The sequence below is a fragment of the Hoplias malabaricus genome, chromosome 3, assembly GCF_029633855.1.
Source record: "Hoplias malabaricus isolate fHopMal1 chromosome 3, fHopMal1.hap1, whole genome shotgun sequence".
In the NCBI taxonomy this organism is placed as follows: domain Eukaryota; kingdom Metazoa; phylum Chordata; class Actinopteri; order Characiformes; family Erythrinidae; genus Hoplias; species Hoplias malabaricus.
In genome coordinates, this window is record NC_089802.1 from 16,284,380 (window position 1) to 16,312,321 (window position 27,942).

The window sequence follows — 27,942 nt, forward strand, 5'->3', positions numbered from 1 at the left end:
GATAGATCAGGAACAGCAGCAGTTCCACCATCCAACTGCAATGGCTACAGCTTCACGGTGAAAGAACATGAGGTGAGGAGCACACTGAAGGCGGTATATCCCAGAAAGGCTGCTGGACCAGAAGGAGTTACTGGATGGGTCCTCAGAGAATGTGCAGTTGGCTAAGGAACTTCCTCACAGACCGTGTACAGAGAGTTAGAGTTGGCTCACATCTCTCCACAGCCCTCAACATCAACACTGGATCTCCAAAGGGTTGTGTGCTGAGCCCACTCCTATATACACTGTACACGTATGACTGCATCAGCAACCACTCAGACAACGTCACAATCAAGTTTGCTGACGACACTACTCTGGTCGGGCTGATCTCTGAGGGCGATGAAATGACATACAGGGGAGAGGTTCAAAGGCTAGTGGAGTGGTGCTCAGTGAACAACCTTGTCATTAACACCTCCAAGACTGAAGAACTGATTGTAGACTTCAGAAGGAAGAAGTCCCACCTGCAATCAATCTGCATCGATGGACAGGATGTGGAGAGGGTGTCCAGCTTCAAGTTCCTGGGGGTGTATAGCGGTGTACCAGCGGTGGTGAAGAAGGCCCAGCAACATCTTTATTTCCTGAGGATACTTAAGAGGCTGAATCTGGATAAGAAATTGCTCACTGTCTTCTATCGCTGCTCCGTGGAGAGTGTTCTGACATACTGCATCTCTGCGTGGTTCTCCAGCTGTACCACAGCGCATAAAAAGACCTTACAGATGGTCATCAACATGGCACAGAAAATCAATGGACACTCTCTCCCCTCACTGGAGGACCTCTACAGCACTCTTTGCCTCAGGAGGGCTTACACTATTATTAAGGACTGTACACACCCAGGTCACCAGATGTTTGAACTGCTGCCCTCAGGCAGACGTTACAGACAACTTAAAACAAGGACAAACCGTTTGAGGGACAGCTTTTACAACAGGGCCATATCTTTGCTAAACAAATACCGAATAGTTCAGGTATAAACAGTTCTGGTTTTGTTTGAATGGGTTCAGTGCAATAACTGATGCTGCTTAAAGTTACATTGTGCAATAAGTGATGCTGCAGTTGTGGATTGGTTACATAGGATAACTCATAGTTAATCATTTATGTTATGCTCTTAAATCTGTTTACTGCTTCCTTAAATAATGTTCTTTTAATTCTTTCTTGTTTTAACTCCTTTTTTCTCTTAATTGCACCAAGGGGAGGGGGGGCTGTAACCCAATTTCGTTGTATAAGTAAAATGTACAATGACAATAAAAGTTTCATTATCATCATCATCATCTTAATTATCATCATCATCATCTACATTGTGAACAACATAGGGTTGAAGATATTTGAAATTCAGCCCTAGTGGGTTGGTGGTGTAATTGAAGAGAGACGCAGATGGCAATGCACAAGTATAAACTTTCATAATGGCATAGGAAACTTGTGCAGACTACGGCATATGCTCGGCATTGAGTCAACAATTTCTGCAATTCTGAGACACCTATTTCTTAAACAAGGTACAGTTTTGTTTTTCTGACTTTTGCCTGATACTTGTTTTTGTCTTTTGGACTTCTCTGCACATCTCTCTTGGAATATTTCTTTTAGTTTTGACCTAGCTTTATGTATTGTGTTTAATAAATTTCAACTGACTCTCGCCCTCGGTGAGTGATTTGTGACATTTACAAAAAACAGTGTATATGAATGAATAGTAGTTACTGATGATTCAAATACAGTCAAATACTAAACAGTACAAATCATTTTAATTCATTAATTCATAACGGTTCTAAGAACTGAAAGTAATTACCTACAGTCTCAAATTTGCACAACTGTTGATAATATAAAGTCTGCTTTGGTATTATTGGTTTCAGGCAGAGAAACTTTTTCACTTGTTTTAGCATGGTGACTCCACAAACTCATTCGCCTTTCTAGCAAGGGTGCCGCTGTGTGTCGAGCGGAGAGCTGTGCAGAGCAGGGAGATTTTTCAGACACGTCACGGTTTCATTCACATATAAGCAAAAAGGAATGGCAGATTTTCTTAATGTAATGGAGTAAAAAGTAAGATGTTTGACTTTGAAATGTAGTGGAGTTAAAGTAAAAAGTTGCCCAAAATGGAAACACAGTACAGATATATGAAAAAAAAATTACTTAAGTACAGTAACAAATTACATTTACAATGGTGCAGTGTGTTAGGCATTATAAGAATGGGTCAGTGATGTTGCTACACTGACCACACTGAGGTGCAGTTCTACAGTTGAAAGTCAGTATACATAAAGATAAATGAACTATGTTCCGGGGGTATATTTCAGTACAATGATGATACTGGCTTATATATTATTATTATTTTCCAATCACCAGTTTCCTCCCAGGGTCCAAGAACACACATTAGTAGGTGGATTGGCAATTTAAAAGTCTCCATAGGTGTGAGTGTGTAAGTGAATGTGTGTTGTCCTGCAATGGACTGCCTCCCCATCCAGGGTGTGTTGCCGCCCTACACCCAGTGATTCTGAGTGAGCTCTGGACCCACTGTAACCTTGAACTGGACCACTTGTGGTGTTTTGTGTTTGATAAAACTTATCTTGAGATTTTATGCAAAAAGTGAATAAAAAAGAAGAGCAAAACCATACAAACTTCCCATTTCATCGTAGACATGAATGTATTGACAGTAATGTGTAATGTGTAATTATTTGTTTATTTGTTATTGTACAACGTACTACTAGTCTTCCGCACTTAACTCATCTGTGGCAGTGAACAAACACACACTAGTGCACTAGGGGCTGTGAATACACACACTCACTTTGAATACACAGGCAGCCATCCCAGCAGGTGTGGTTTCGGTGTCTTACTCAAGGGCACCTCAGCTGTGGATTGAGGGAGGAAGACTGAATCAGGGAAGTGCTGTTCCTTCACTCCCACTGCCCTAATTTTCCCTCTGTGCCCTCTTCTCTATCCATTAGGCCACGGCTGCCCATTTCCCTCCACTTCTATAAATTGCTTAGTACCTTAATAGTACACAGGAGTCTTATTTATCAACAAAATCAACAGCAAACAATAATAATAAAACTTAATTTTATTATTTTTACATTTATTTCGAATAAGTGCAGTTCCCATGAGGAGAAGGTTCTAAGTGATGTAGTCTCAAAAGGAACCAGTTTACGCTTCATAGATTGGGTTTTGGGCAGCCATTTTAGAAATGGTTTCTGTATAAGATTTCTGATACATCCATGCCATTAGATATGTGTTTTTAAGCCTTGGTTACACTTTTGTTTACTTCATTCCTTATTTTAATCAGTAATCTGAAGTGTAGTAATCACTTCAGCATGAATTCAAACTACATTTCCTACCTCCTCATATGCGTCATTTGAATAAGAACAGCACCAACTGCCTTATCTTTGAATATTGGCAACATACCATAGAATACAAGTGACTTCAAATGCTAATCACACATGTAGACTGACCTGAAATGTGCATTAAAAGCTGAATGTACATTAGACACAAATGTATTAAACATTCCTGTGCCTGTATTCGCTGTGCTGAAGGTGAAGCATATACCGTCGGCTACCTGCCATGCCTGAGTGATTGCTGATTGCATGGAGAGTTTATAATATGCATAGTGGCCTTGCCTCTTACTGAGTCTGCCTTGGTTATGTAAGAATGGATTTGGTTCATTACACTTGAATGGAGCACTTAGTCCTCTGTGATAACTCGCTGTTCAAAACAGAAAGTGGTGGCCATTAAATTACAAATTGTTCATGTTTCACATGAAGTTCCAGTTGATCTGAAAATGGTCATCATGGAGACACAAGCTACATTTGAGGTGACAAATTTCATTTTAGTGAATAATATATATTGGTATAGTGTGGTGTTCCTGTATAAGTTGGTAAGTGAATCACTGGGTGACGTGTGGGAGACAATTCTCTCTTTATCCTACTCAAAGTCATGGTGGGTCTGGGGCACACCCCTAATCCCTGGGACAGGGTCTCGCCCAGTCACACCTGTGGCCAGTTTTGCACAAGCAATCTACTTAACAACATCTCTTTGGATTGTGGGAGGAAACCGGATCACCCAGGAGAGACACAGGGAGTAACACCTAACACACATCTCACCAAATCCCTTCCCAACAGTATCACAGAGCACGGATTGAAACCAGGATCCCAGCTGTGTGGCAGCAACATTTCTTGTACTGCTGCAGTTCTGTCTATATTATACTATTTAATTCAAAGAATATTTACTTAAAATATGCTTAATAAAATATACTAATTAAATGAATAATAAGGCAGCACGGTGGCACAGCAGGTAGTGTCGCTGTCACACAGCTCCAGGGGCCTGGAGGTTGTGGGTTCGATTCCCGCTCCGGGTGACTGTCTGTGAGGAGTTTGGTGTGTTCTCCCCGTGTCCGCATGGGTTTCCTCCGGGTGCTCCGGTTTCCTCCCACAGTCCAAAATCACATGTTGGTAGGTGGATTGGCAACTCAAAAGTGTCCGTAGGTGAGAGTGAATGTATGTGAGTGTGTGTCTGTGTTGCCCTGTGAAGGACTGGTGCCCCCTCCAGGGTGTATTCCCGCCTTGCGCCCAATGATTCCAGTTAGGTTCTGGAAACACCACGACCCTGAACTGGATAAGCGTTTACAGATAATGAATGAAATGAATAACAACAATATTATTTATTACATTTTTAATACATTAAATATGTTAATAAATGTGTTCTCCCAGTATGCGTCCTTGTGCTCAGGTTTCCTCCCACAGTCCAAAAACATACGTTGGTAGGTGGACTGGTGACTCAATCATGTCCGTAGGTGTGAGTGTGAGTGAATGTGTGTTTGTGTGTTGCACTGTGAAGGACTGGTGGCCCCTCCACGGTGTGTTCCCGCCTTGTGCCCAGTGATTCCGGGTAGGCTCCGGACCCACCACGACCCTGAATTGAATAAGCGGTTACAGACAATGAAGGAATGATGAATGAGTGTTTATATATTGTAGCAATCACACAGCTCCAGGGTTCTGAGGTTGTGGGTCCAAGCCCCACCTTGGGTCACTCTCTGTGAGGAGTTCAGTGTGTTCTTTGTGTGTTCCACTTTCCAAGCATGGACCACAAACACACATTGGTAGGTGTACTGGCTGTGCCCATAGATGTTAGTGTGTGTGTGAATATGTATGTTATGTGCTGTGATAGACTTGTGCCCCATCCAGGGTGTGCTCCTGCCTTGTGACCAGTGATTCTTTGTAGGCTTCAGACCCTCCGCGACCCTGAAATGGATAAGGTTTTTTTCAGTGTATGGAGGGAGGGTTTCTGGTGGACCAAATGCTCATTGGTATATTTTGACCAAAGTAAACACAACAGGTGTCAAACTAATGAACAAATACATAAATTTACGTAATCCATGGAGCACTTGTGCAAATCAAAGCATGTCCAGGCTTGACCTCTATGACATCTATTTTTAAATTGAATCTGAATTTAATCTGATTTTGCCACACACACACACACACACACACACACACACAAACAACCACACACACATTCACAATCTTTATTACTTTATGGTATATTTCAAACGTTCTTATGTAGCTCAAAGTACATACCCAGTAAACACGGAACGTCTCTGGACATTCAAAATAGGTCTAAAAGTAATCTGCCCGTCAAGGACATATTTTAAACGTCAATGGACGCCCAAAATGCATCTTAATAAGTTAGTTAAGTGGTGACCAATCGATGACGTCAGTGGACGTCCAAAACGCGTTTTATACAAGTAATGTATTTCGGGGCCAATTAATAACGTCAATAGACGTCCAAAATACGTCTAATATTCGTCTTTTCAATGTCTGTGTTTGGACGTCTTTTCAACTTTCAATTTCCACCTTAAGAGAAGGTTGATTAGACGGCCGTCATTACGTTATTTCAACGTTGAATCAACGACTAATTGTTTACTGGGTACGGCACAATCCCACTGACTGACCCAAAGCTGACTGGGTTCAATTCCCAGTTTAGGAAGGAAACCCAGGCCACAAATATGAATACTTAGGCAAGACTTTTAACACTGCATTAGCTTGATTCAATAATATGACTAAAATTGTAAGTCATTCTGGCTGTAATGTCTGTAACTGTAAACTACAATACCTACCAAAAGCCATAAATGTAAATACTACAAGACAGTTTGGCCAGAATAGACAGTTTGGCCATAAAACGTGAGGTATTACCCTAAGAATAAAACTACAGCAGAACAAAATATCAGCAGCAGATATCCAGCTGTGTTTGTGTGAGCAGAGCTCTTGCCTATGTTCTCCAACTGTACTTCTTCAAAAACAGCCTCGTTACGTAACAGATGTTTACGTGCAGTCGGAGAGAGGGAGGCCCGCACAGCACAGACGCGGAAAACTCTGAGAATTCTACTGCACTATTCAGAAAGCCTAGTCCCTCCTCCGCCTCCTATTGGACAGAGCTGTCACAGAACTCCAAAACAAGCGCTCCTATTGGCCGCAGTGCACAGGCGCGTGCCTTTTTCCTTGCAGTCGACCGTGGGGCTTGCTCATGTACATTGTGTTCCCTGGATGTATACGCTGAGGTCTGCTCCCTCAGATAGTTCCTGGTGTTTTCAGCTCTGAAAAACGCAGAATGAAGTTTGTTCGCTTTATTATGAAGAGCTCTGCTCTGGCCAACGTGCCAAAGCACATAGAGCACTTCTCCAAATTTTCGCCTTCTCCACTTTCCATGAAGCAGTTTCTGGATTTCGGTGAGTGTGCGTTATTGTTTACTGTCGTCTGTAGGATGCTATGTGTTGTTTATGCTCTGCTGTGCACTATGCTGCGGGAGCTTTGTGTTGGGACTGCAGTCCCTCTGTATAGTAACGTTACAGCTCTATACACAGGCTCTAGTGCAGGGAATAGACAGAAGGAGCTGGATTCACACTGGCGGAGTGTTGCATCATGCTGGTAGCCCGTCAGGCTTCATTTCTAGTCCAGTGGCCCGTAGCCTGTCATGCGTGCATGTGCAACGTGTACATGTTTTCTCACTCCTACTGAAATGGCAGTTTGATTTCTATGTAATAATAATAATAATAATGATGAACACCACCTCCTGACTTTGTACTAATCTATGTTCTATTTTTGGAAACGTACAGGGCCAAATGATGTGGATAAAAATAAGCAAATGTGCATAAAAACGTCTTAAAATAGGAAAACTCTAGAAAAGCTTGTATTTTTAACAGATCGCGTCATTTTAGCAAGGGCGCCCAAATAGTTTCACACAACCTAATGTGTACCCAGAAGGGCTTATTGTTTGACACTGCATTGTTTTGCTTTTGTTGCTTAACGCTGACATCTGTGACCCCCCTCTATTGAACAGGGTCCACCAACGCCTGCGAGAAGACCTCCTTTGTGTTTTTAAGGCAAGAGCTCCCTGTTCGTCTGTGCAACATCATGAAGGAGATCAACCTGCTCCCAGACAGACTCCGCACTACTCCCTCAGTTCAGATGGTGCAGAGCTGGTAGGAAACCCGTGTCTTTAGACCTCGTGCGATATACCTTTAGCTAGGATCTTGTTTTTCCCGTTGGCTGCGGTAGCTGTTAGGTTCATGGTCTGACATTTATTTATAGCATGATATTTCTAACCTACAGTAATAGCCCTCCTCTGGTTTACTTGAATCAGAACCAAACACATGACGTTGCTTCTGGGTGACGTCACGGCTGTGAACTTTCCCCCAGTTTTTGTGTGTGCACAGTTGGGCTGGGCTCTGCATTTCCTCAAGAAGAGGCTTTGTTAACTTTGCCCCAGTTCTTCTCTGAACTTTGTTTACCCCTGATTCAGTAAGGCTCCCGGGAGCTGCAACAGAAGTTTCTTCTGGAAGCAGTAATTAAACATTTAATAACTGCATCAGACCTACATTATGTAGCCAACAGTCTGTGGATACAAGCTCATGCAGCATTTCTTCATAAATGAAGGGTATTAATAGGCTTTAAACTAAATTTCCAAACAGTTGTGTGTCTAAGAACAATACTGAAGTCAGGACCTGATGTTGGATGATAGGTTCTGGGATTGGTTCAATCCAAAGAGCACATCACTCCAGGGAGCTGGGGTTGAGTATGAGTATGTTGACATTAGACTCAGGTGTAGCTGCTTCACATTGTCTCATTTTATTTCACCCATATCTGTCTTTATTATACAAACCCAGCATGTGCAGCTGGACACTAAACACCTCTGTTCACAAGAAATGTTTACAAACTTATGGATGTGTGGTTTAAATAAACACAGTAGTGACACTTATTTAATTTCATTTGCAAAATAAGTTACCCCAGACCATGGACATCATATACTTTATTATTGCTACACATGTGAAACTTGATATTTTGTGGAAGATGTACTGATTTTTAGAGCGTATCAGCAGTAACACGAGGATGACACTGGAAAATGTGGCATCATCAGCATGACAATGGTCTTTAGTTCCTTTCAGAAAGAACAGTAAGGTTTCAAATGACCTTTTTCAAGCGCCATTTATATTTAAACTAACACTGCTCCCCCTTCTGTGTTCAGGTACGTTCAGAGTCTGATGGAACTCCTAGAGTTCCTGGAGAAAAGTCCTGAAGATCACAGTGTTCTGGCAGAGTAAGTATTAAAGAGGAATTTGGCTGACATCCCTTTGTTGTTTATATCTTTACACAATCTTATACACCTGTTCTGACTTTCAGGTTTGTGGAAACACTGTTGAATATTAGAAACAGACACAACGATGTGGTGCCCACCATGGCCCAAGGTGTGATTGAGTACAAAGAGGTTTTTGGTCAAGATCCGCTTACAAATCAGAACATACAGTACTTCCTGGACAGATTCTACATGAGCCGAATATCCATCCGCATGCTCATCAACCAGCACAGTAAGTAGCAGATACATAAGGCATCTTACATAAGACATAATCTACACTCCAAGGTATTAACCAAGTGTTAATTTAAGTCCATCTGGAAACAAAAAACAGTAGGTGTTACAACAACACTGGAGGATTTGCTATGTACACAGCTTTGTTCATGACTGTTTTTTTTTTTAGTTTGTACTGAAAACAAGGCTTCAGTCAGTGCTGCATGTTGTTAAAAAATGAATCTTTTCCATCTGTCTTCTTTTTTCAATGTCTAAAGTGCAGACTCCCCTTAGAAACATTGCAATCAATCCCTCATCTTGTATGTGTATATTCTATAGACTACAAGGAAAGTTCCTATTTGTTTCACTTACGTATTAGGCTAACTTACATTAAAGCCTAAAATAATGTGTTGAGTAGTCTTAAAAACCTCTAACTTCTCTTAAAAACTGTAATTTCATTTTGAAATGACGTCCAAAGATGCTGTTGAGTAGCCTCCCCCCACCCCTGCCCCCACCATACACACACGAGACAGAGCTCACATTCCTGTTATTAGCAGAGTGTACTAGAACATGCTCAAGTTGTCCAAACATCAAATGATCACATAACACTTCTAGAAAATACCAAATGTAAAGACCAAGTGTGTAAAAATATCCATAGTGGCCATGCTGTGGTAGCACGTTGTTCCCAATGTAAATGTTGAACTATTTGTGTTCAGTATTTGAAGTTTTCCTGATTTTTTCCTGATATCATGTTTTGTGTCTATAGCTCTAGTATTTGATGGTACCACAAATCCTCTTCATCCAAACACCATTGGCAGTATTGACCCTCATTGTCAAGTGACAGAAGTTGTCAAAGGTAGATTATACAACTGCATCTTTTGTGATGCTAATTCTAGATTATTTTAAGTAGATGGAATTATTATAATACGTCACTGTTTAGCAAATCTGATTGTTTTTACATCTTTTGTCTAAACTCAGATGCCTATGAGAGTGCCAAGATGTTGTGTGACCAGTATTACCTCAGTTCCCCTGACCTGCTGCTGCAAGAGCTCAACAGTGAGTGTGGGATTAAAGTGTTTTGATTTCCAACAATTGGTCCTTACATAATTGTACTGTGTAACCCACATAACGGGCCAAATTTCTAATGTGCTTGTTCAGTCAGTAAGTTCTCCTAATTAGGATGTGTCTACGCTTTCGCTCGATTCATAGATTATCACTCAACTGAAGCATGTGCAGTGTTTGAGTGGCTTTGGTTGCCTGGCTGAAACAATATTGATACTGTGGCTGAATTTCAACATAGGCAAAATAAAAAAGCAGAAAACTGTACACAAAAAAACCAACAACAAATATTGTCTCTTTCTGTTCACAGTTAACAACAGGAACCAGCCTATTAGCATAGTGTACGTGCCTTCTCATCTCTACCATATGTTGTTTGAGCTATTCAAGGTGAGCCTGACCTCCTCTCACACTGCTCTGCAGAGCGAAATAATTTACATAAGAAGCGCTGGGCGTTGTCATGACAATATTTCTCTGTTTTTTAGAACTCAATGAGGGCAACAATTGAAAATCATAGTGAAGGTGCTAATCTTCCACCTATTGAAGTCATGGTGGCAATTGGAGGAGAGGACCTTTCTATCAAGGTAGGCTTAATATTAATGAGCAAGTCTGCAATTTGTGTAGATTTTGATTCAAAAACTATAGGATTAGGATTAAGTTATTTAAGACCTAATGGTTTTAAAGCATCAGTTATATGAATTACATGAAAACATTCCTAACACCCGTCTGAAGTGATTTGCCCCAATGGTTTGGGAACTCCTGGGCTAATAACTGTGTTACGATGGTAATTATTATGATAGTGATATGCTTCATTATATTCGAATTATTATACTTCTTTCTGTTAAATTCTAGAAAGGTCTTACCAATTATCCTAGAATAATGGGTGTATTATTATGTAAACAATATTAGGACTCTGTCTTGTATCAGAATTATTGAGTTTAAAGCAGAAGTTGTGATAGACAGTGGAAATGAAGGGGTTAAGATGCTTATTTTTGCACAAATACAGGCGAACATTGGCTGCTAATTTTAGATGTGATTTTGTATGCGTCATCTGACATTCTGGGTGTACTGAACACGTCCCATTGTAACCAGAGCTGTCTCTAAGCTGTGTTCTCATTGCTGGAGTTTTGTGGACATGCACACCTGCTGTGACAAAACAACACATCAGTGGCCTTGTTGTTTGGTTACCTTGGCAATATGCTGGCCTCAGCTTGACCAATGGCAAGGCCCTGACCAAATCCCAGTAGAGAAAAGAGACACAGTAGACACTTACCTGATTATTTGGCAACTCTGCTGTCTGTCTATTACTCAAGTAAAGAAAAGATATTACTGTGATTTTTCTCATTTTCCCCCTATTTGACTTTCTCTTTTCTTTTCCTGTAGATGAGTGACAAAGGTGGTGGTGTGCCTTTCAGGAAGATGGAGAATCTTTTCAGCTACATGTACTCCACGGCTCCGACTCCACAGATCAGCCAGAAGCACAGTGCTCCTCTGGTGAGACGTGTTCCTGTTCAAATCCTTGACGTTCCATTTCTTTCCACTTGACACAAATAAGCTCCACCCTGTCACATAAAGCCCAGCAGACAGCCTGCAGCTGCCCTAGCACTAGGGAGGAAAATCTATGTGATAAATGACACAATTTATGACCGCTCAGTGCTCAGCTAGTGCTGTTATTTACAGTGTAGAGAACATTAGCACATTTCACATGTCATTGAACAGCTCTCCTGATTTGTCAACAGGCTGGATTCGGTTATGGGCTGCCTATCTCGCGGCTATATGCAAAATATTTCCAGGGAGACCTCCAGCTCTATTCAATGGAAGGTTATGGCACTGATGCAGTCATTCACCTGAAGGTATGCTTTCTGTCTCTACATTTTGAAAAATACTATTCTATTATTTGACATTCTGCACATTTGGGGTTGGGGGGGATTCTGACACAACATTTCATATAAATTCAAATGCTCTTCTATTTACAAGCACTTATTGAAAATGTAGAATCTGCCCTTCCGACTCAATTCTGTTTTGATGCACTATGCACTAAGTCCAATATCACTTTCTGGTATAAAAATGATTTTTAATGGTTGAAACTCACAATCAGGATTTCACAATGCTCTGAACGGAATTCTTGGAAATATGTGAATGGAAGTTGGATGTTTTAATGAACCCGTGCTCTACTTTTGATATCAAAGGAATTACTCAAAATGTAGTTTTTGCAAACCTCTGTAGTAGCTCTCATTGAAGTCTTGCATGAATAACTCTGTGTGGTTTGTCCTCAGGCATTATCCACTGACTCAGTGGAGAGACTCCCAGTGTATAACAAGACGGCTCTTCGGAACTACACTGTGAGCCAAGGGGCAGATGACTGGTGTGTGCCCAGTAAAGAGCCGCTAGACTTGGCAGTGTTCCGGCTGGCCAAGTGAGGAGTGACCACTGGAGCCTGGAGCCTTCTGGCTGAATTAAGCACAGTGCTGTAGCACTGGTGCATGGACACCGGGACCAGAGAGAGTAACATGGTGCTTGCGTGAAGCCGGATTCTCACTGTGAAGCCTTATAGTCGCTCTCTTAGCTCTAGTTATTGCATGACTGGCTTTTTCCATGCACCATAATCAACTCATGGTGATTTTCTTTGGTGTGTTTTTTAAAAAAAATATATCTTAAGTGTCACAGATTTACCTGTAGACGAAACATGCATGAGGAAGGGTGCCAAAAAAGCCAAACGTGGCCTGGAGAAGCCATCTGGAGCATTATGAAAGGGCCAGATGAGCTGCTAACCTTGTTAGTCAGCAGATGGAGAGGAGCATGACCCTCAAGGGTGGACTCTAGGGTCAGTAAGTGATATCAGACCTGTTCAAAGAATGGGTCACAATGAGGACACTGAAGTTAAATATGCATAATGCGATTAGGAAGCAGAAAGCATGAGAGGGCAAATAGCAGTATGATTGCAAGCAGGAGTGAAAGGCAGTGTTATTCACAATAACACAAACTCAAGTTTTCTATTCCATTTACAACACAGCTTCGCAAAGTAAAGAAAACGTAAATAAGCAGCTCTAATTCTGCTTAATAAGTATGGCTTCTAGCACCAAAAGTAGTAGTTTCAAGAGTGTAGGGTAAAGCATTCATTGTTGTATTTTAGCAGAATGGATGGAACATATGTCAACCAATCAGTCGACAACTATTACATGAAGACTGAAGGACTGTATGAAGACACATCAGTGTTAAATGTGCATTATGAAGTCTTTAGGACCCAGAACAGGAAGATACTGAAGTCATAGGAACTGTATGGGCAAATGATTGTGGACATTTCTTCTGAAATGAATGGTATTAAGGGAATTATCTCCCTATGCTGTAGTAACCACTTCTACTATTCTTGAAAATCTTGAGACTAAATTTAAACACATTTCTGTGAGGATTTGGTAGCAAAGAGACCACACAAAAGCCACTCCCACTCATGAAACAGTATTGGATGGAGCTCCATCACTACAGCAAATGTTCTACTTTTTCACTGCCCAATGCTGGGTGTCTCTTTAGTCCCTCCAGCTAATGGCTAGTAATGTGTGTAGTGCTTATAAACTTGTGTAGTGTCCCAATTCATTTCATGCTTTTCTACAGACTTTATAACAAACTTCACATGCCCTATTGAACATCTGTGTCCGTAGTGATAATGGGTGTTTACAGACTTTTAGACACAGTTTAGAAGTCAGATGACCTCAGTTGCATAAAAAGGTTATCTAGCAATGATAAAAAACTAAATAAATAAATAAAAAATAAAAAAGAGGACCATATTCAGAGACCTGATCAGAGATCTTCTAGGGTCATGTGGCATTGCAGATATTGCAGTCAGATATTGCATAGTGTCACATGAGGACACAACGGTATTCACAAACAGAAAGCAGACAGTAAACAGAATCTGTTTCAAATGGAGATGGCATTGAACCCATTAAGGGTTTTAGTAGTCTGGAACCATAGTGTTATACATTAAGGGTGATTTTTCACTGCATGTTGTCAGATCAATTATCTCTGATTCATTATTACTGCTTTGTTGACAGGGATCGAACGTGTTGTTATGATTGTACATTTAATCACTCATAACCTTATTATTTGTATGACTGAAAATCTTTCATGCAGCTCTGTTCTGAGCGCATTCAAAACCATTGCCTCTTGTGAGGCTATTCTTGCGTATTCTGGCATATGTTGGGATCTCAGCAAGAATAAACAAAACACTCATCCTTAGTCTTTTGCCAAGCAATTGGATGGGTGTTGGAAGGCCTTAAGATTTTACAGTTTTGTCCTTGTACTTTCACTCTCATTGTACTGTATTATACTTATTTTACACAGACCTATGTGAGCATAAATAAGGCCAGTAAAATCTTCCAGTTTTGAATGCAATTCTCTGTGCCTCCTCTTTTAAAAACAAACAAGATATGTCAAACATGAACCATGCAAGTCTTTAAGGACCATAATGTAGGAGTTTTGTTTAAATTTTGTACGTGAATTTTAACTCCCTTAAAGCTATGTGAGATTTAATATTTTTGTAATAAAATCTGTTTTTTCATTGTGTATATACTATAAAGGAAATAAACATGGTATTTCATTGGAAATCTTTATGTGATCAATTATTTATTTTTTATATCCCTCCTGTCGTGTTCAAGTCAAATCTGACTGATTTACAACTTAAAACACTCATAAAAATAGTATTTTACATCTGATTGCCTCAAGCCTTATGATATCTTCCACACAATGCACTTGAACAACCTTGTAATCCACCTTGCTTCACCTGTGGTGTTCCCGGTCAAAAGTGACCATCATATGAAATGAAAGGGTATCCAGACTATATTCATCCATCAAACAGAAAACGTACCCAAACACACCACCCCACCTCACTCACTCACTCACTCCCTCACACACACATTTCAGACTGAACAATGTCTTTTGCGGGTACACATCTCTTTCCCGCGCTTATCTTCCTATCCCCCATGTGAACCACACCTTCCAGACTAATCAATGTTTCATCTTCACACAGACCCCATATATATAGCTTGATGTTTGCCTTGCACTCCTTTTACTCTGAGCACAATGAGTAGGCGACTGACCAAGGGGTTATCTGTCAAAGAGGTTCTGGACCAGGTTTTTGGACATGATGAAGAGGGCACTGAAATTGAACCAGAGATAGAGGCGGATGTCTCAGAAGTGGAAGACCTGGCCTGTGGCACTGTTCCACATCATCCCTGATGTGTCTGCTTTCAACGCATATGTGGTGTGGACAGCTATCGACCCAACCTGGAATCAGGGGAAGAGTTTCAAGAGGTGACTTTTCCTAGCAGAGCTGGGAAAAGCTTTGGTGAATCCTCTTATTTAATGGTGCCAACACATTACCCCACACACCAGCCTATGCCAGTCTGCCACTGCCCTGGCTGCTCTCCCCCAACAAGGACATGGGCAGAAAAGGAAACGCTGTGAGCTCTGTGCCCCTAGAGACAAAAAAACAAGCCTGAGATGCTGGAAATGTGGTGCCCATGTTTGCAAGGCCCACCCTGACCCGAGTGTATGAATTCACATGTATTCCTTCATAGTTCTAATGTGTTCCATATTCATTTAACAATGTAAAGAATAATGAAAAACAAAGAAAGACCATTGAATGAGAAGATGTCCAAATTTTGACTGGTAGTGTACATTCGCCTGTCTCATACTTCCACACTCAACTCAGCTTGATCCTGCTCCTACATCTATTCTTAGATCTGCTGCTTCTATTATTTCTGTACCTGTTTCACATCTAATCAACCTGTGTTTCTCTCTTGGTACTTTTACATCGTCCCTTAAGGTATCTGCTGTCACGGCTATATTAGAAAGACCTGGGTTAGATCCCTCCTCATTGGCCAAGTACAGACCAATCTCTAACTTCCCCTTCCTGGCCAAAGTGATGGAAAGAGTTATAGCTGCTCAGCTACAAGACTATCTATCAAGCAACAATCTATATGAGCCTGAGATTGATCCCCATTTCCAGACTATCATCTGTTGGTATTACTGGCCTTGGCCTTAATTGGTTATGGCCATATCTCACGGATAGACAATATTATGTTGCATTAGGTTCTCATAAATCATCTATGGCAGCTGTTGATCAGGGTGTACCCCAGGGATCTGTCCTTGGGCCTCTCCTCTTCGTTATTTACATTTCCCCCTTGGTCAGATTATCCGTAATCATGGTCTTAATTTTCACTGAAAGGCTGATGATATTCAGATCTATATCAGCACTGCTTCTACCCAGGCAGTGAGTTCCTGTAATGTTGACTTAAAACTCTGGCTACACACTGAGTATCTATGACTCAATGCTGATAAAACAGACGATTTACTAGTTGGAGCCAAAACACCACTTTCCCATGTTTCACATTTCTCTGTTGGCATCACTGGTGCAGCTATCAAGCCAGTGACTATGACTATACCACATGCTTAGTGATACTGACTGTAAATTGTTGATCAATGCCTTTATTTTCTCTCAAATCAATTACTGTAACTCCCTTTTCAATGGCATTCCTCTAAAATTAATCAACCGGCTCGAGTACATGCAAAAGTCTGCAGCTAGACTTCTTACATCTACCAAAAGCATTTTACATATTACACCTGTCCTCCATCAATTGCTCCGTTATTTCTCATATAAAATACAAAATTCTTCTTTTAACCTTTAAAGCTTTACATGGCTTGGCTCCTGCTTACCCTTCTGATCTGATTCTCCCTTACCATCCCTCTCACACACTTATATCTACCAACACTTGGACTTCTTGCTGTCCCTTATACCAGACACTCAACCATGGGTGGCAGATGCCTTAGTGCAGCTGTTCCCAGTCTTTGTTTGAAACACTTTGCTTCAATCTCTTTGCTCATCACTTCTTTTAAATCTCAGCTTAAATCCTTCTTCTTCTCTTCTTTTTATCCTTGTTCTTCTTTTTATTATTTATTTATTTTTTTACACTCTGTAAATTGTCCTTGGGTAGTGTCGCAGTCACACAGCTCCAGGGGCCTGGAGGTTGTGGGTTCGATTCCAGCTCCGGTTGACTGTCTGTGAGGAGTTGGTGTGTTCTCCCCGTGTCCGCGTGGGTTTCCTCCGGGTGCTCCGGTTTCCTCCCACAGTCCAAAAACACACGTTGCAGGTGGATTGGCGACTCGAAAGTGTCCGTAGGTGTGAGTGAATGTGTGTGTGTCTGTGTTGCCCTGTGAAGGACTGGCGTCCCCTCCAGGGTGTATTCCCGCCTTGCGCCCGATGATTCCAGGTAGGCTCTGGACCACCCGCGACCCTAAATTGGATAAGCGGTTACAGATAATGGATGGATGGATGGAATATGGCCCAAAACAAGGGAAACCCTCAGTGAGTGGGCATGTCCAAACACTGGTACATATTGACTTGATTGTATATATTTTTAATTTCTTGAAGCACGATTCCCTCTCAGATGGCAAGTTGCTATGGAGACCCAGAGTAAAGATGACAGAGGCCACTGTCTCATCAGCTCATGCACACTGATTGTACCACACTGTGTCAAGAGGGGCTAAATTCTTTTATCCGTATATCCTTATCTGGGAAACGGACTTGATTGAAAAGTGTGTGCTGAGACGTTGAATGTTGGCCAATTGCCCAGTAAGGCAAAGGCTGCAGGCACTTGGAGTAAACAACATCCTACAAAGGTTATAGGATACCAAGAGTACGTGATTTGTGAATAGCCAGGAACAACTGTATGGAAAAAGTCCCTGGTGCAAGCCTCTCAAAATAGACAAAGGCAAGTGACAAACGTCTGTATATCAGGATCAAGGCGGCAACAGAGAGGGCAAAGGTTGAGATAAATTTCCACTAAATATTTCCACTCTAAACTGTTTTCAGTGAATGTATGGAGTGCTGGGCTGTTGCTGGTTCTGGCAAGGTCAATTCAAGTACTGCTGACTGTTTACAATCCACAGAGAAATGTGTCAGAGAGAGCAGCTCGGCTCACTTTACAGTGAATACCTCATGCCATGCCTCATATTCCTGCTGGTGGTCTATATATATATATATATATAGGCAACTTGGTGGGCCTGTTTGCTGCCATAAGCCCAAGAAGGGCATGTGAAACTCATTTAAAACAAACTTTTTCTTTATTTTTCTAACAGAATGCCATAAACTTGATGCTTTGCAGCCTATTGCAGGTATATTTCATTCTACAATGTATCAACCTTATCAGTAACAGCGGGTAAATTACGGCAGAATATAATTTTAAGGTTTCCCTGCACTTTGATAACAGAAAACAATGGATAGATTCTGAAACACCTCTCCAAAGACTTAGGTCATGGGTGTGTTTGGCATTTGTCTGTTTTCTGTTCTTTTCTAAGTAAATGATTGTCTATAGTAATATATAGTATGTTATCTATGTTACAGATAAAGACTATGTTGAAAAACACAGGCGTGTCCTTACAAGTGCAGGTGTGAAGGAGGAATGCTATTACATAAGACATGTATTATTTGATGTTAAACAAAATTTGACGATAGAAAATGTAATTTCTTTATAGGTGATGATAAAATAGTTAATAAAATATTGCATATACTTTATGCTATATGAAATAAAGCCCACCAGCACTTGGTTATGGAGCTGTGGATCTCCATTCACTATTTTTGGAATGTGTTATAATGCAGTTTGAGACTCAAAACATGAGTATCACTGCCTGACTTCACTTGTGTTCTCATGCCTGAATGCCATGTGACACAAACAGAAATTTATCAGCCTTTAGTGCAAAGCCTTTGCAGGACAGTAGTTGTTACTGCTGTTAAAAAGTAAAATAGTACCCAAGCGTTACTGCAGAAATAGGAGATCAACAACTCTTCAAAGGCATTGTATACAATTAGTCACTGTTTGAATTACCACAAACACTCAAAATCTCATTTGTTACTCGAGTTGTTTTTTAGTAAGACTTTCCGTCTTACTTAGCGCTCTCTAAAATTCAGTCAGTTCCTCATTAAGTAATATCTACAGCAAAAATAAATCAATATTACCCACCTATGGAGCAACATTGCAACATTTAGATGTCTATTACATACATTGTCTGTAACTGCTTATCAAATTCAGGGTCGCAGTAGGTCCAGAGCCTACCTGGAATCACTGGGAACACACCCTGGAGGGGGCGCCAGTCCTTCACAGGGCAATACACACTCAAACCTGTGGACACTTTTGATTCGCCAATCCACCTACCAACGTGTGTTTTTGGACCGTGGGAGGAAACCGGAGCACCCAGAGGAAACCGGAGCACCCAGAGGAAACCAATGCGGGCATGGGGAGAACAGACTCACAGTCACCTGGAGCAGGACTTGAACCCACAACCTCCAGGGTCCAGGAGCTGTGTGACTGTGACAGTACCGTGCTGCCCTTAGTGGTCTATTGGTTGTCTAAAAGCATCCAGATGCTGTTTCTCTGCTGTGAGCAGTGAGAAAGAAAGCCTTGCATGACATTGGGGCATCGTGAATGTCGCCTTTAATACACTTCATTCATTCATTCTCTATAACCACTCCAACCCTGAATTGGATAAGTGGTTACAGATAATGAATGAATGAAGCCGGGAGCTTCACAGACACTGGGAGAACACACCAAACTCCTCACAGACAGTCACCCGGAGCGGGACTTGAACCCACAACCTCCAAGTAACCTGGAGCTGTGTGACTACGACACTACCTGCTGCTCAACCATGCCACCTTGCTTTAATACACTTAAATTTAGAAAATATTTTGGCCATGTATAATGTAGCTATATTTGTCAGATTCCTGTCACTTCAACTGTAAAATAGCCTGCCATATTTTCTTGAATGGAGTGTTTCAAGAAATTGGAATTCCCTTTTAGCTATGTGTGTACAATCTGCTTCTGGCCTTTTTGTAGAGTAAATATCTGGTTAAAACTGATAATCTGTTAGATAAGCATGTTCATAGTCTCTCCACAGGTGAGTATGTTGCGTGTGCATTCAGGCGTCCCACACTGAGTACAATCAAACAGTGCAGGGCAGATGGCTGGATTTCTTCCACTAGAGTGGCCTCTCAAGCTGCTGTTCTGGGCCTGTGTTTACTCAGCCCTTCACCAGCGAGACGCTGAAGAGACAGCACATACATGCAAGTATAGGAATGAAGTGTTGCACATGGAACTGATTCCAGGAACTAGCTTCTGGGAAAGAACAGCTAGTTGTCAACAGTGGAGTGTGGGTTGGGCTTGGTGTGTGCTTATTTGGGAGGGGGAGGTCGGTCACGTATATGCAGGTCTAATCTGTTTGTCATAGTCACTGTTCTCTTTGTGGCGTGCCTGGCATTCCTCTGGGCTGTTTACTGCACTCAGACCCACGTAAAAGCTTGCTGATACTGTCCCCATCGTCCTGCATTCCCTGTCAGACTACTGTATTGATTGACCTTGGTCTAATATTATCAGTCCATTATCTCAGTCCATGGGTTATTGACATTTGAATGCAATGACCAGTGATTAGGTAAGTTCTAAGAAAGGAGAAGTGGTCATGTAAGGGTAGGGTCAGGCTAAGACTCAGTGGAAATATGACTTTTGGTTGGGAAAAATAAAAAATAAAATAATGAAACAAAATTGAATTCTTAGGCACCTAATATAATTACATATTTTTAAGCTATTGCCTTCTCAGTGAGCGTGGTGCTTGTATAATTTTATATATAATCACAGTAAACAAATAAATAATAATATAAAACAAATAAGAAATATAAGATAATTTTTATGTTTTTTAAGTGGTAGATGTGAGTGAGTTTGAAGAACAATTTTTTCTTCAGATTCTCCTTGATTGCATGAATTTGTTAAATCAACAGCACATTATTTAATATCATTGTTTATTAACCTCTAAAACTAGGTATTGGATGTTAACCTCAAATAATGTGGACTGCCGCGAGGAGAGATTTGGAAAATGTTAAACCAACACATTCACACACAGAATATCACACTCACTGGAATAATGTTATTTGGTTTTATTCTAATGTTGGGCGTTATTTGTTGTTTGTTTGTTTTTTTAGCAAATAAACACTTACTGCTCAGAAAAAAAGCTTTTCAAATCTTATAATCTCTGGTGCATAAAACTTTTGCACAGTACTGTGTTTCCCATAGGATGCTGTTGGCTGGCCATATTTGGTTGGTGAAATCCAGCAGGGACACTGAGGAGTTTATAAATCCCAACAGTACTGTTGTATATGCTCCACTTGTACCAGCACAACACAAACTAACACACTCCCACATGTTTAGTGTCACTGACTACTGAAGAACAGGATTTTAAAAAATCTGCAGAGCAAGATTTTGACTAAAATCTGAAATTGTAGAAATACATAATGCTCCTGTATGATCAGTGGAGCTGGGAGAATGGATAGTAAATGTTGAAAATGAGGAGGCCCTAATATTCTGAGCATGCGTGTATGTGTGTGTGTGTGTGTGAGTGTGTATGCATGCACACCTGTGCATAGTCACACTTTCTCAGCATTATTCATAGGTTACAACATTAAGACAACTATGATTTATTAAGTCATCAAGACTTTACAGTGACAATGTAAACAATTTTATGATCATGCATTATCTCACTGGATAATTTGGTTAAATATGTTAAATATTTATGTAACATTAAATATGTTACATAATAATACGTACTAACTTATTTTGTACTGTATTTTAATGTTTGTGTAAATAAGTAAATGATTATGTGAGTATTCCTGCTTTATATAATGCATTACTGTGTTGTCAGAGTAGAAGGTTCTGTTTAGGACTCAGTCAAATTTGTATGCTTTTTGTTAGACAGTGTGACCTTTTATTTCCTGAATAAGAAACGAAGTGCCCTTGAATTACTCACGTGACATTGAAATAAAAGTACACTTCAAGCAAAATATTTTGTGTAACCAAAGAGGGATGTGCAGCTAAGTTTACATTACTAAGTTAAAACGTGTCCTACAGGGGGCATGCTGAAATAAACCCTAGGCTAAGCTTGGTCACTACATTACTGCCACTGTGTGGCCTTCTGGGCTTATTGCATAGCCCATTCATTTTGACCTAGAGTTTCTTCACTACTCTCTTCAATAGCCCTAAAACTTTGCCTGGAATTAGGCCAGAGATAGATTCCTCTTCTTCTTGTTGTGGAAGTTGTGGAAAAGATCTCACCTTGAATTTGCAATGTAATGACCCCCCACCCTCCTTTTCTAGGTTTGATTTCACCTGTATTAGCGTCAATGTTTATATTTTTAATTTTTAAAACATAATTAAGTATTTATGTGTGTGTATTGTTTTTTTTTAGGTAGTGCCAGTGTGTACTGCAAAATTAAAAGGGCTCGCAGAATGCCAGTAACAGATAAATGACCCAGATCATGTCAGATTCAAATTTCCTGTGTGATTGAAACACCAGTCTTTTGGCGCCTCTTTAATGTCTCACCCATCTCTGTTTTGCTGATGTTGTTAGTATCTATTGTATTTGCACAAACCAGTGGCTTATCACACGTGGTTTCTAACCGATACTTACATCTACAAAGTCTTAAACTGACAAATAAGAAGTTGTGAAAATGTTCCACAAATGCTTACTGTAGTATTGTACTACTGATAATACTATACATACATTATTGTTATATTAGGGGTTAATTATTGCTTACATTATAAAGAATGCCACAGAGACATGGTTCTTCATTTACAGCATTAATGGGATTTCCATTAAAGTTTCACAACAAATTACACTGCTGTGAAAATCCACATGAACTTATCTACACAAACGTGGGTTTGAAATTTCAGAGAGATAACATAAGCTCAAATCTCAGATGTAGCTTACTGTAGCACTAATCAATAAAAAAAACTACTCTGTAATTCAACTCAGCTGATTCTTTTCCAGTTCTTCATTTCTGAAAGGGTTGTCTACTTGTAGAATCTGCTGTAAAATAAGGGTTGAGGTCAGAATTATTTACAAGGCCTGGTGATGATTTTGACTTACATTTTTCAAAATTCTTGTGGGATTTACAGTGTATTTTGGGTCGTTATATTTCATTGTTGTGAGCTGTCTGGAGAATCATCATTTTATTCTGTATTTTTGTGTACAAACTAACCTTTATGAGGTACTTTATAGCAGTCATCACATCTACACTGCAGACATATTTTCCTGACTAGACCAAATGTTCTGCCAATATCTGTTACACTTCTTTAGGTCTTCTTTTGCAAACTTGTCCTTGTGTTTACGTAGACTTCATCTTTTGACTATGAATGCTTGTTATTGGTGCTGCAGGCCTTTGGCCTCATACCAATGCTCTTGTGCTCTTCTCCAGCTTTTTTGGTATTACATTTTTTACAATGCACTGACATATGCCCATTGTTATTTTGGTCAAAATGCAAAAAAAAGATTAAGAAATGAGCCAAGTCAATTTTACAGGATTTTAGTGATTAAAAAGGAAATAATATTTCCTTTTCAAATGATTTCTGGTGTAAAGACATGGTGCTCTTTACTAAGAACATTATTTCAAATCATTAAACATTTTAGTAATACTGAGGAGTGATGTGCTCTCTTTTGTACACCATAACAGAACGCCACACTTGTAGTTCTACAGGGTTTTTTTTTTTTTACTTGTTTTGCTGACCTCATGTCCTAAAGCTGTCTTTAGCAAGTCTTCGTGTGTACGTTAACATCTTCTGTTAAATGTAACACAAAGTCTTCTACAAAACAGGCCTGGTGTGAAATTCAAACCATGAACTTTTTTCTGATTGGCTGTTGCAACCCACTCATATGTATGATGGTATATAAAGCCTGTCTGTTTGCTACTTTTGGACATTTTGAGTGATATGGTGCCCGAGGTAAAAGGTAAGCCAAGAAAGAAAAGCCAAATCAAACATATATTCTTGAACAACAATTTGAACAGATGATCTAAAAAAAAAAAAACATATCTACCTATATAGATGTTTACCACAGGTATCCAGGTGCTGGTTGTGCTGCTGTTGTGTGCGGTGAGTGCAGAAGAGAATGGGAGATCGGTAAGCAGAATCTAATCAGCAATCTAAAAAGAAAATGTTACAAATGATCATCATTTTATCGCTCATTTTTTTTAAAAATAATGTATGACGGTTTTAATTCTTATATTACACTTCTTTAATAATATGTATTGTTATAATCTTCTGATGTTCCTCTAGTTTGAGCTGAATATATGGAAGGAGGAGCCGCCCTTACAGGAGCAACTCTCTCTAGTTTACAAGGTACTGTACACCACTATACAATGTTTTCTAATGTAGAACAATGCTGAGTGAATATGCAATAATATGCTCTGTATTTTTATGCATATTTGTTTTTTCAGGAGTTAGAGAGACTAAGGCATGATCAAGCATTGATGAAACAGAAACAAGAGGACATAAATCAGGTAAAATTTATATTGCATAGAGCCAATTGTATAAAAAACTAAGATTTAATTTAAATAATATAAAATAACATTTCTTTTGTAGGTTATCATGCAGTGTACACAGATGCAACCATCTGATGATGAGACAGTCAATGTGACCTCCTTGCAAGAAGGTCAGTGTCATTTTTCTGCTCAAACGCTTAAGTACTCCAGTTGTTTGAGAAGTTTTATCAAGGTCCTCACAGGGATATTTTGGGGGAAAAGTGTACATACACATTTAAAAGTCGTAAATGACAATTTCTGGCAGCACAGTGTTGCAGCAGGTAGTGTCGCAGTCACACAGCTCCAGGGGCCTGGAGGTTGTAGGTTCGATTCCCGCTCCGGGTGACTGTCTGTGAGGAGTTGGTGTGTTCTCCCCGTGTCTGTGTGGGTTTTCTCCGGGTGCTCCGGTTTCCTCCCACAGTCCAAAAACACACGTTGGTAGGTGGATTGGCGACTCAAAAGTGTCCGTAGGTGTGAATGTGTGTGTGTTGCCCTGTGAAGGACTGGCGCCCCCTCCAGGGTGTATTCCTGCCTTGCGCCCAATGATTCCAGGTAGGCTCTGGACCCACCCTGACTTGGATAAGCGGTTACAGATAATGAATGAATGAAATAACAATTTCAAAAATATTTCTTTAAAGTACTATCAATTAAAAGTGCTTTTAGAGATCAAAACTGGTTCCTAAAAAACTAATTCTAAATTGGACATCTTTTTTTTTTTCACTGCATCTGCATGTTATAAGTCTTGACCTCCTACGAAACATAATGTATAAAATAAAAAAAGAAATTTTGTAAGCTGCCTACATTGAAAAACATGGCATTAAACAAGTTGTTCTGATTTGTGGCTCTTTAAGTGGAGTATATGCACTTTAGAATTGTCCCACCTCCTGTTCTGAGTCTCTCTAGTCACAGAGCTGGACCTGTGTTTATGTGAGAATGAAAAGAAAGTTGAAAACAGAACCAAACACACACAATGAGCACAGAGATATGAGTATGGTTTAAATGTGTCAAAAATTAGAGCAGAGAGGGGAAAAAATACATTCAGGAAAAAAATATATATTTTAAATTAATTAAATAAATAAAATTATAAATTAAAAGCAGAAATTCAGCTCCTCACTCCTGTGCTCTCACATTTAACTGAGTGGTGGCTCATTCTGAACAGTGCTGTGTTGTTCCATCCATGTGATATTTTGACAAAAACATGTCACAAACATTTTATTAAGACCCCAGGGAACTGTGTTAACTCGTGGATGGGTATAATATGTTGCTTTTAAGAATGTAATAGTGTTTTTTTATACTTGACATTTTTGTTAGGCAGCAGCCCTGTGTCATTCTCCTTTTTCAATGAGTCTGAATATCCTGAGGAGGACAGTGATATGGCTCTTGACCCATGTTACCGCTACACCAAGCTGGACCAGGCGTGGAGGGCCACTAACTTCAGCACTAAGAGTGTTACCTGCGACCGGCAGGTGCAGTGGAAGGGCTGGTATCGTATGTACTACAGAGGAAAAAGCATCCAGATGCCAGAGCGCTGTGTGAGGAAAGAAAGATGTGGTACCCACGCTCCTTTGTGGCTCGTGGGTGGTCACCCCCGCGTCCGTGATGGCATCGTCACCCGCAAAGTCTGTGGGCACTGGAACCAAAACTGCTGCCACTTTAAATCCCCTCCAATTCAAGTGAAAGCTTGCAGGGGCAACTACTATGTCTACAAATTTGTTAAGCCTCTGTCCTGCCATTTGGCCTACTGTGCAGGTGAGAGGTGAACATTAAATCCCACTTAATTCATAATCGTCCCCAACGCTACACAACAACTGTCACATTCTCAGAACTCATCCACACTGTTCGGTTTCTGATCATTGCCTTTCAGATGTTAACACTCTTGTGTGCGGGAGGTGCAAGAGAGATGAAACCTGCACCAGCAAGGACAAGATCAACTGGTTTTGTAAGAAATCTAGAAGAAGAGGTAAGTGTAAACATAATTTCTACACAATAGGAATCAGATAATATATATTAGTTTATAAACTATATACCATCATACAAAATTTTAACTCCCCTTTGGAAACTGGACTTTTTGCAGTATTGTAAGACAAAACTGGTTGTGAATAAAGGTCCAAAATGACTTAAACATGAACATGTGTAAAACATTGGTAGAAAGATGGAAAACTAAATTAATAAAACAAACAAAAATGAGTAGTATTTTTATGACTAAAAAAACATACAGCATCACATCAAATTAAAATAATATTGAAATACAGAATGCCTCATATTCAAAAGTGGTTTAAAAATCTTAGGCAGATAACCTGAAATGTGGCAAATAACTGCATAATAATAACTAAAGACCTTAATGTTGTGCATCTAGAAATGCATGGTGTCCAGTTAAAAGTGATTCAATTAGCAATTAATAGAACTGTGACAATAATAACTTAATACTGCAATGCAACATTGTATTAAGGTTCATTGTGGAGACTAAATATTCTATCTCATTATAATTTACAGTGAAAACAAAAGTACACTTCTTTGCCTCCTACCCCGGGAGCCTTAGAGGGAAAGTGAACCGTATCCACTACCGCAAAGTGTACGTTAATCAGGGACGAGCTTTCAACAGCCGCAACGGCGTCTTCACTGCTCCTGTCACAGGCATCTATCAGTTCTTCTTCTCCACTCAGACGGCAGCCAACGCTAATACTAAGACTGACCTGTGGCTTGTCGTGAATGGCTACTGGGTTGCTGTATCTCATACACGTATGAATGGCGCAAACTCAGTGGGGAATCTGTCCACGTACATGACCACTCTGCGCAAAGGTGCCATAGTGTATGTGACCCACAGCTCTGGCTACTCTTGGGCCAACTCTGCGTCCAATACCATCACATTTGGGGGTTCACTGCTCTTAGTAAGAAGGTAAAAAAAATCTAGGTAAGCTGTTGAATTAGTTATTTTATGTTTAAACAACTTGTATTGTGAAGTTATTTCTATTATACGTAAGCATCTTTTAATTACTTCTGTGAAATGAAATGAGTAAGGCAAAATTTACTTTATTAAGCTGATTCATTTCATAATATATATATATATATATATAAATGCATTAATAACTTGGAGAAAATAAAGTCAACTGCAGTTGTACATGAATTTAAAAATCATTGTGACAATTATATTAATATATATATAAATTGCATCAGGTAGAATAATTTTGCTTATTTTCTGTTATTGTTAACCGACTGCATTTTCTTGTCATTCCTAGCTGAAATTATGCGAAGCTTTTAGGTGCATGTACTATTTTTCTATGTGAAGAACATGTCTACTGTTTCTTCTAGTCGCTTCTTGCAGATAAAGCGATGACTCGGTGAATTGTAATAGTTTTCTATGGCCGCAGGGTGGAGCAGCAACTTTGTATATTTGTAACCGTCGGAGCATGTACAAGATGATTTTTAGCCACAGGTGAAGTTTCATACAGCAACCTGAGTCTTTATCTTTGTCGAAACCAAATTAAATCTACTAACTGTTTTGTCTCTGGTGTGGTTATTGGTGATATATTATCATATTTAATATTTTCTTTAAACCTGTTTAAATATGGCCTGAAGAATCGTTACCTGAATTATCCTGAAATGCTTAAATCTCCATCTTCCCCTCATATTTGAAATGACAATTCTTTGAAAATCCCTAT

The 27,942-nt window shown here is 39.9% G+C and overlaps 2 protein-coding genes across 2 annotated transcripts; both read left to right on the plus strand.

Moving 5' to 3' along the window:
- Nucleotides 1–6,542: 6,542 nt before the first annotated feature.
- On the plus strand, nt 6,543–14,471 carry pdk2a (pyruvate dehydrogenase kinase 2a). The gene is made up of 11 exons (XM_066663569.1): nt 6,543–6,727; nt 7,339–7,480; nt 8,524–8,595; nt 8,679–8,863; nt 9,608–9,697; nt 9,820–9,897; nt 10,211–10,287; nt 10,383–10,481; nt 11,281–11,391; nt 11,637–11,750; nt 12,174–14,471. The coding sequence occupies exons 1-11, from the start codon at nt 6,610–6,612 to the stop codon at nt 12,315–12,317; spliced, it is 1,230 nt and encodes a 409-aa protein (XP_066519666.1). The 5' UTR covers nt 6,543–6,609; the 3' UTR covers nt 12,318–14,471.
- Nucleotides 14,472–23,686: 9,215 nt separating this feature from the next.
- LOC136692831 (uncharacterized) lies at nt 23,687–27,755 on the plus strand. Its single transcript, XM_066666537.1, has 8 exons — nt 23,687–23,712; nt 23,808–23,882; nt 24,039–24,101; nt 24,200–24,262; nt 24,345–24,414; nt 25,595–26,032; nt 26,148–26,243; nt 26,777–27,755. Exons 2-8 carry the CDS (start codon nt 23,808–23,810, stop codon nt 27,181–27,183), a joined length of 1,212 nt encoding a protein of 403 aa, XP_066522634.1. The 5' UTR covers nt 23,687–23,712; the 3' UTR covers nt 27,184–27,755.
- Nucleotides 27,756–27,942: the final 187 nt, after the last annotated feature.

Bases quoted from the DNA above. Each gene is read 5' to 3' on its own strand.
- pdk2a (XM_066663569.1), top strand. From the start codon at position 6,610: ATGAAGTTTGTTCGCTTTATTATGAAGAGCTCTGCTCTGGCCAACGTG. The intron at 6,728-7,338 runs GTGAGTGTGCGT...TCTATTGAACAG, and splicing joins GAAGCAGTTTCTGGATTTCG to GGTCCACCAACGCCTGCGAG. The intron at 11,751-12,173 runs GTATGCTTTCTG...GTTTGTCCTCAG, and splicing joins ATGCAGTCATTCACCTGAAG to GCATTATCCACTGACTCAGT.
- LOC136692831 (XM_066666537.1), top strand. From the start codon at position 23,808: ATGTTTACCACAGGTATCCAGGTGCTGGTTGTGCTGCTGTTGTGTGCG. The intron at 24,102-24,199 runs GTACTGTACACC...TTGTTTTTTCAG, and splicing joins AACTCTCTCTAGTTTACAAG to GAGTTAGAGAGACTAAGGCA. The intron at 24,263-24,344 runs GTAAAATTTATA...TTTCTTTTGTAG, and splicing joins AACAAGAGGACATAAATCAG to GTTATCATGCAGTGTACACA.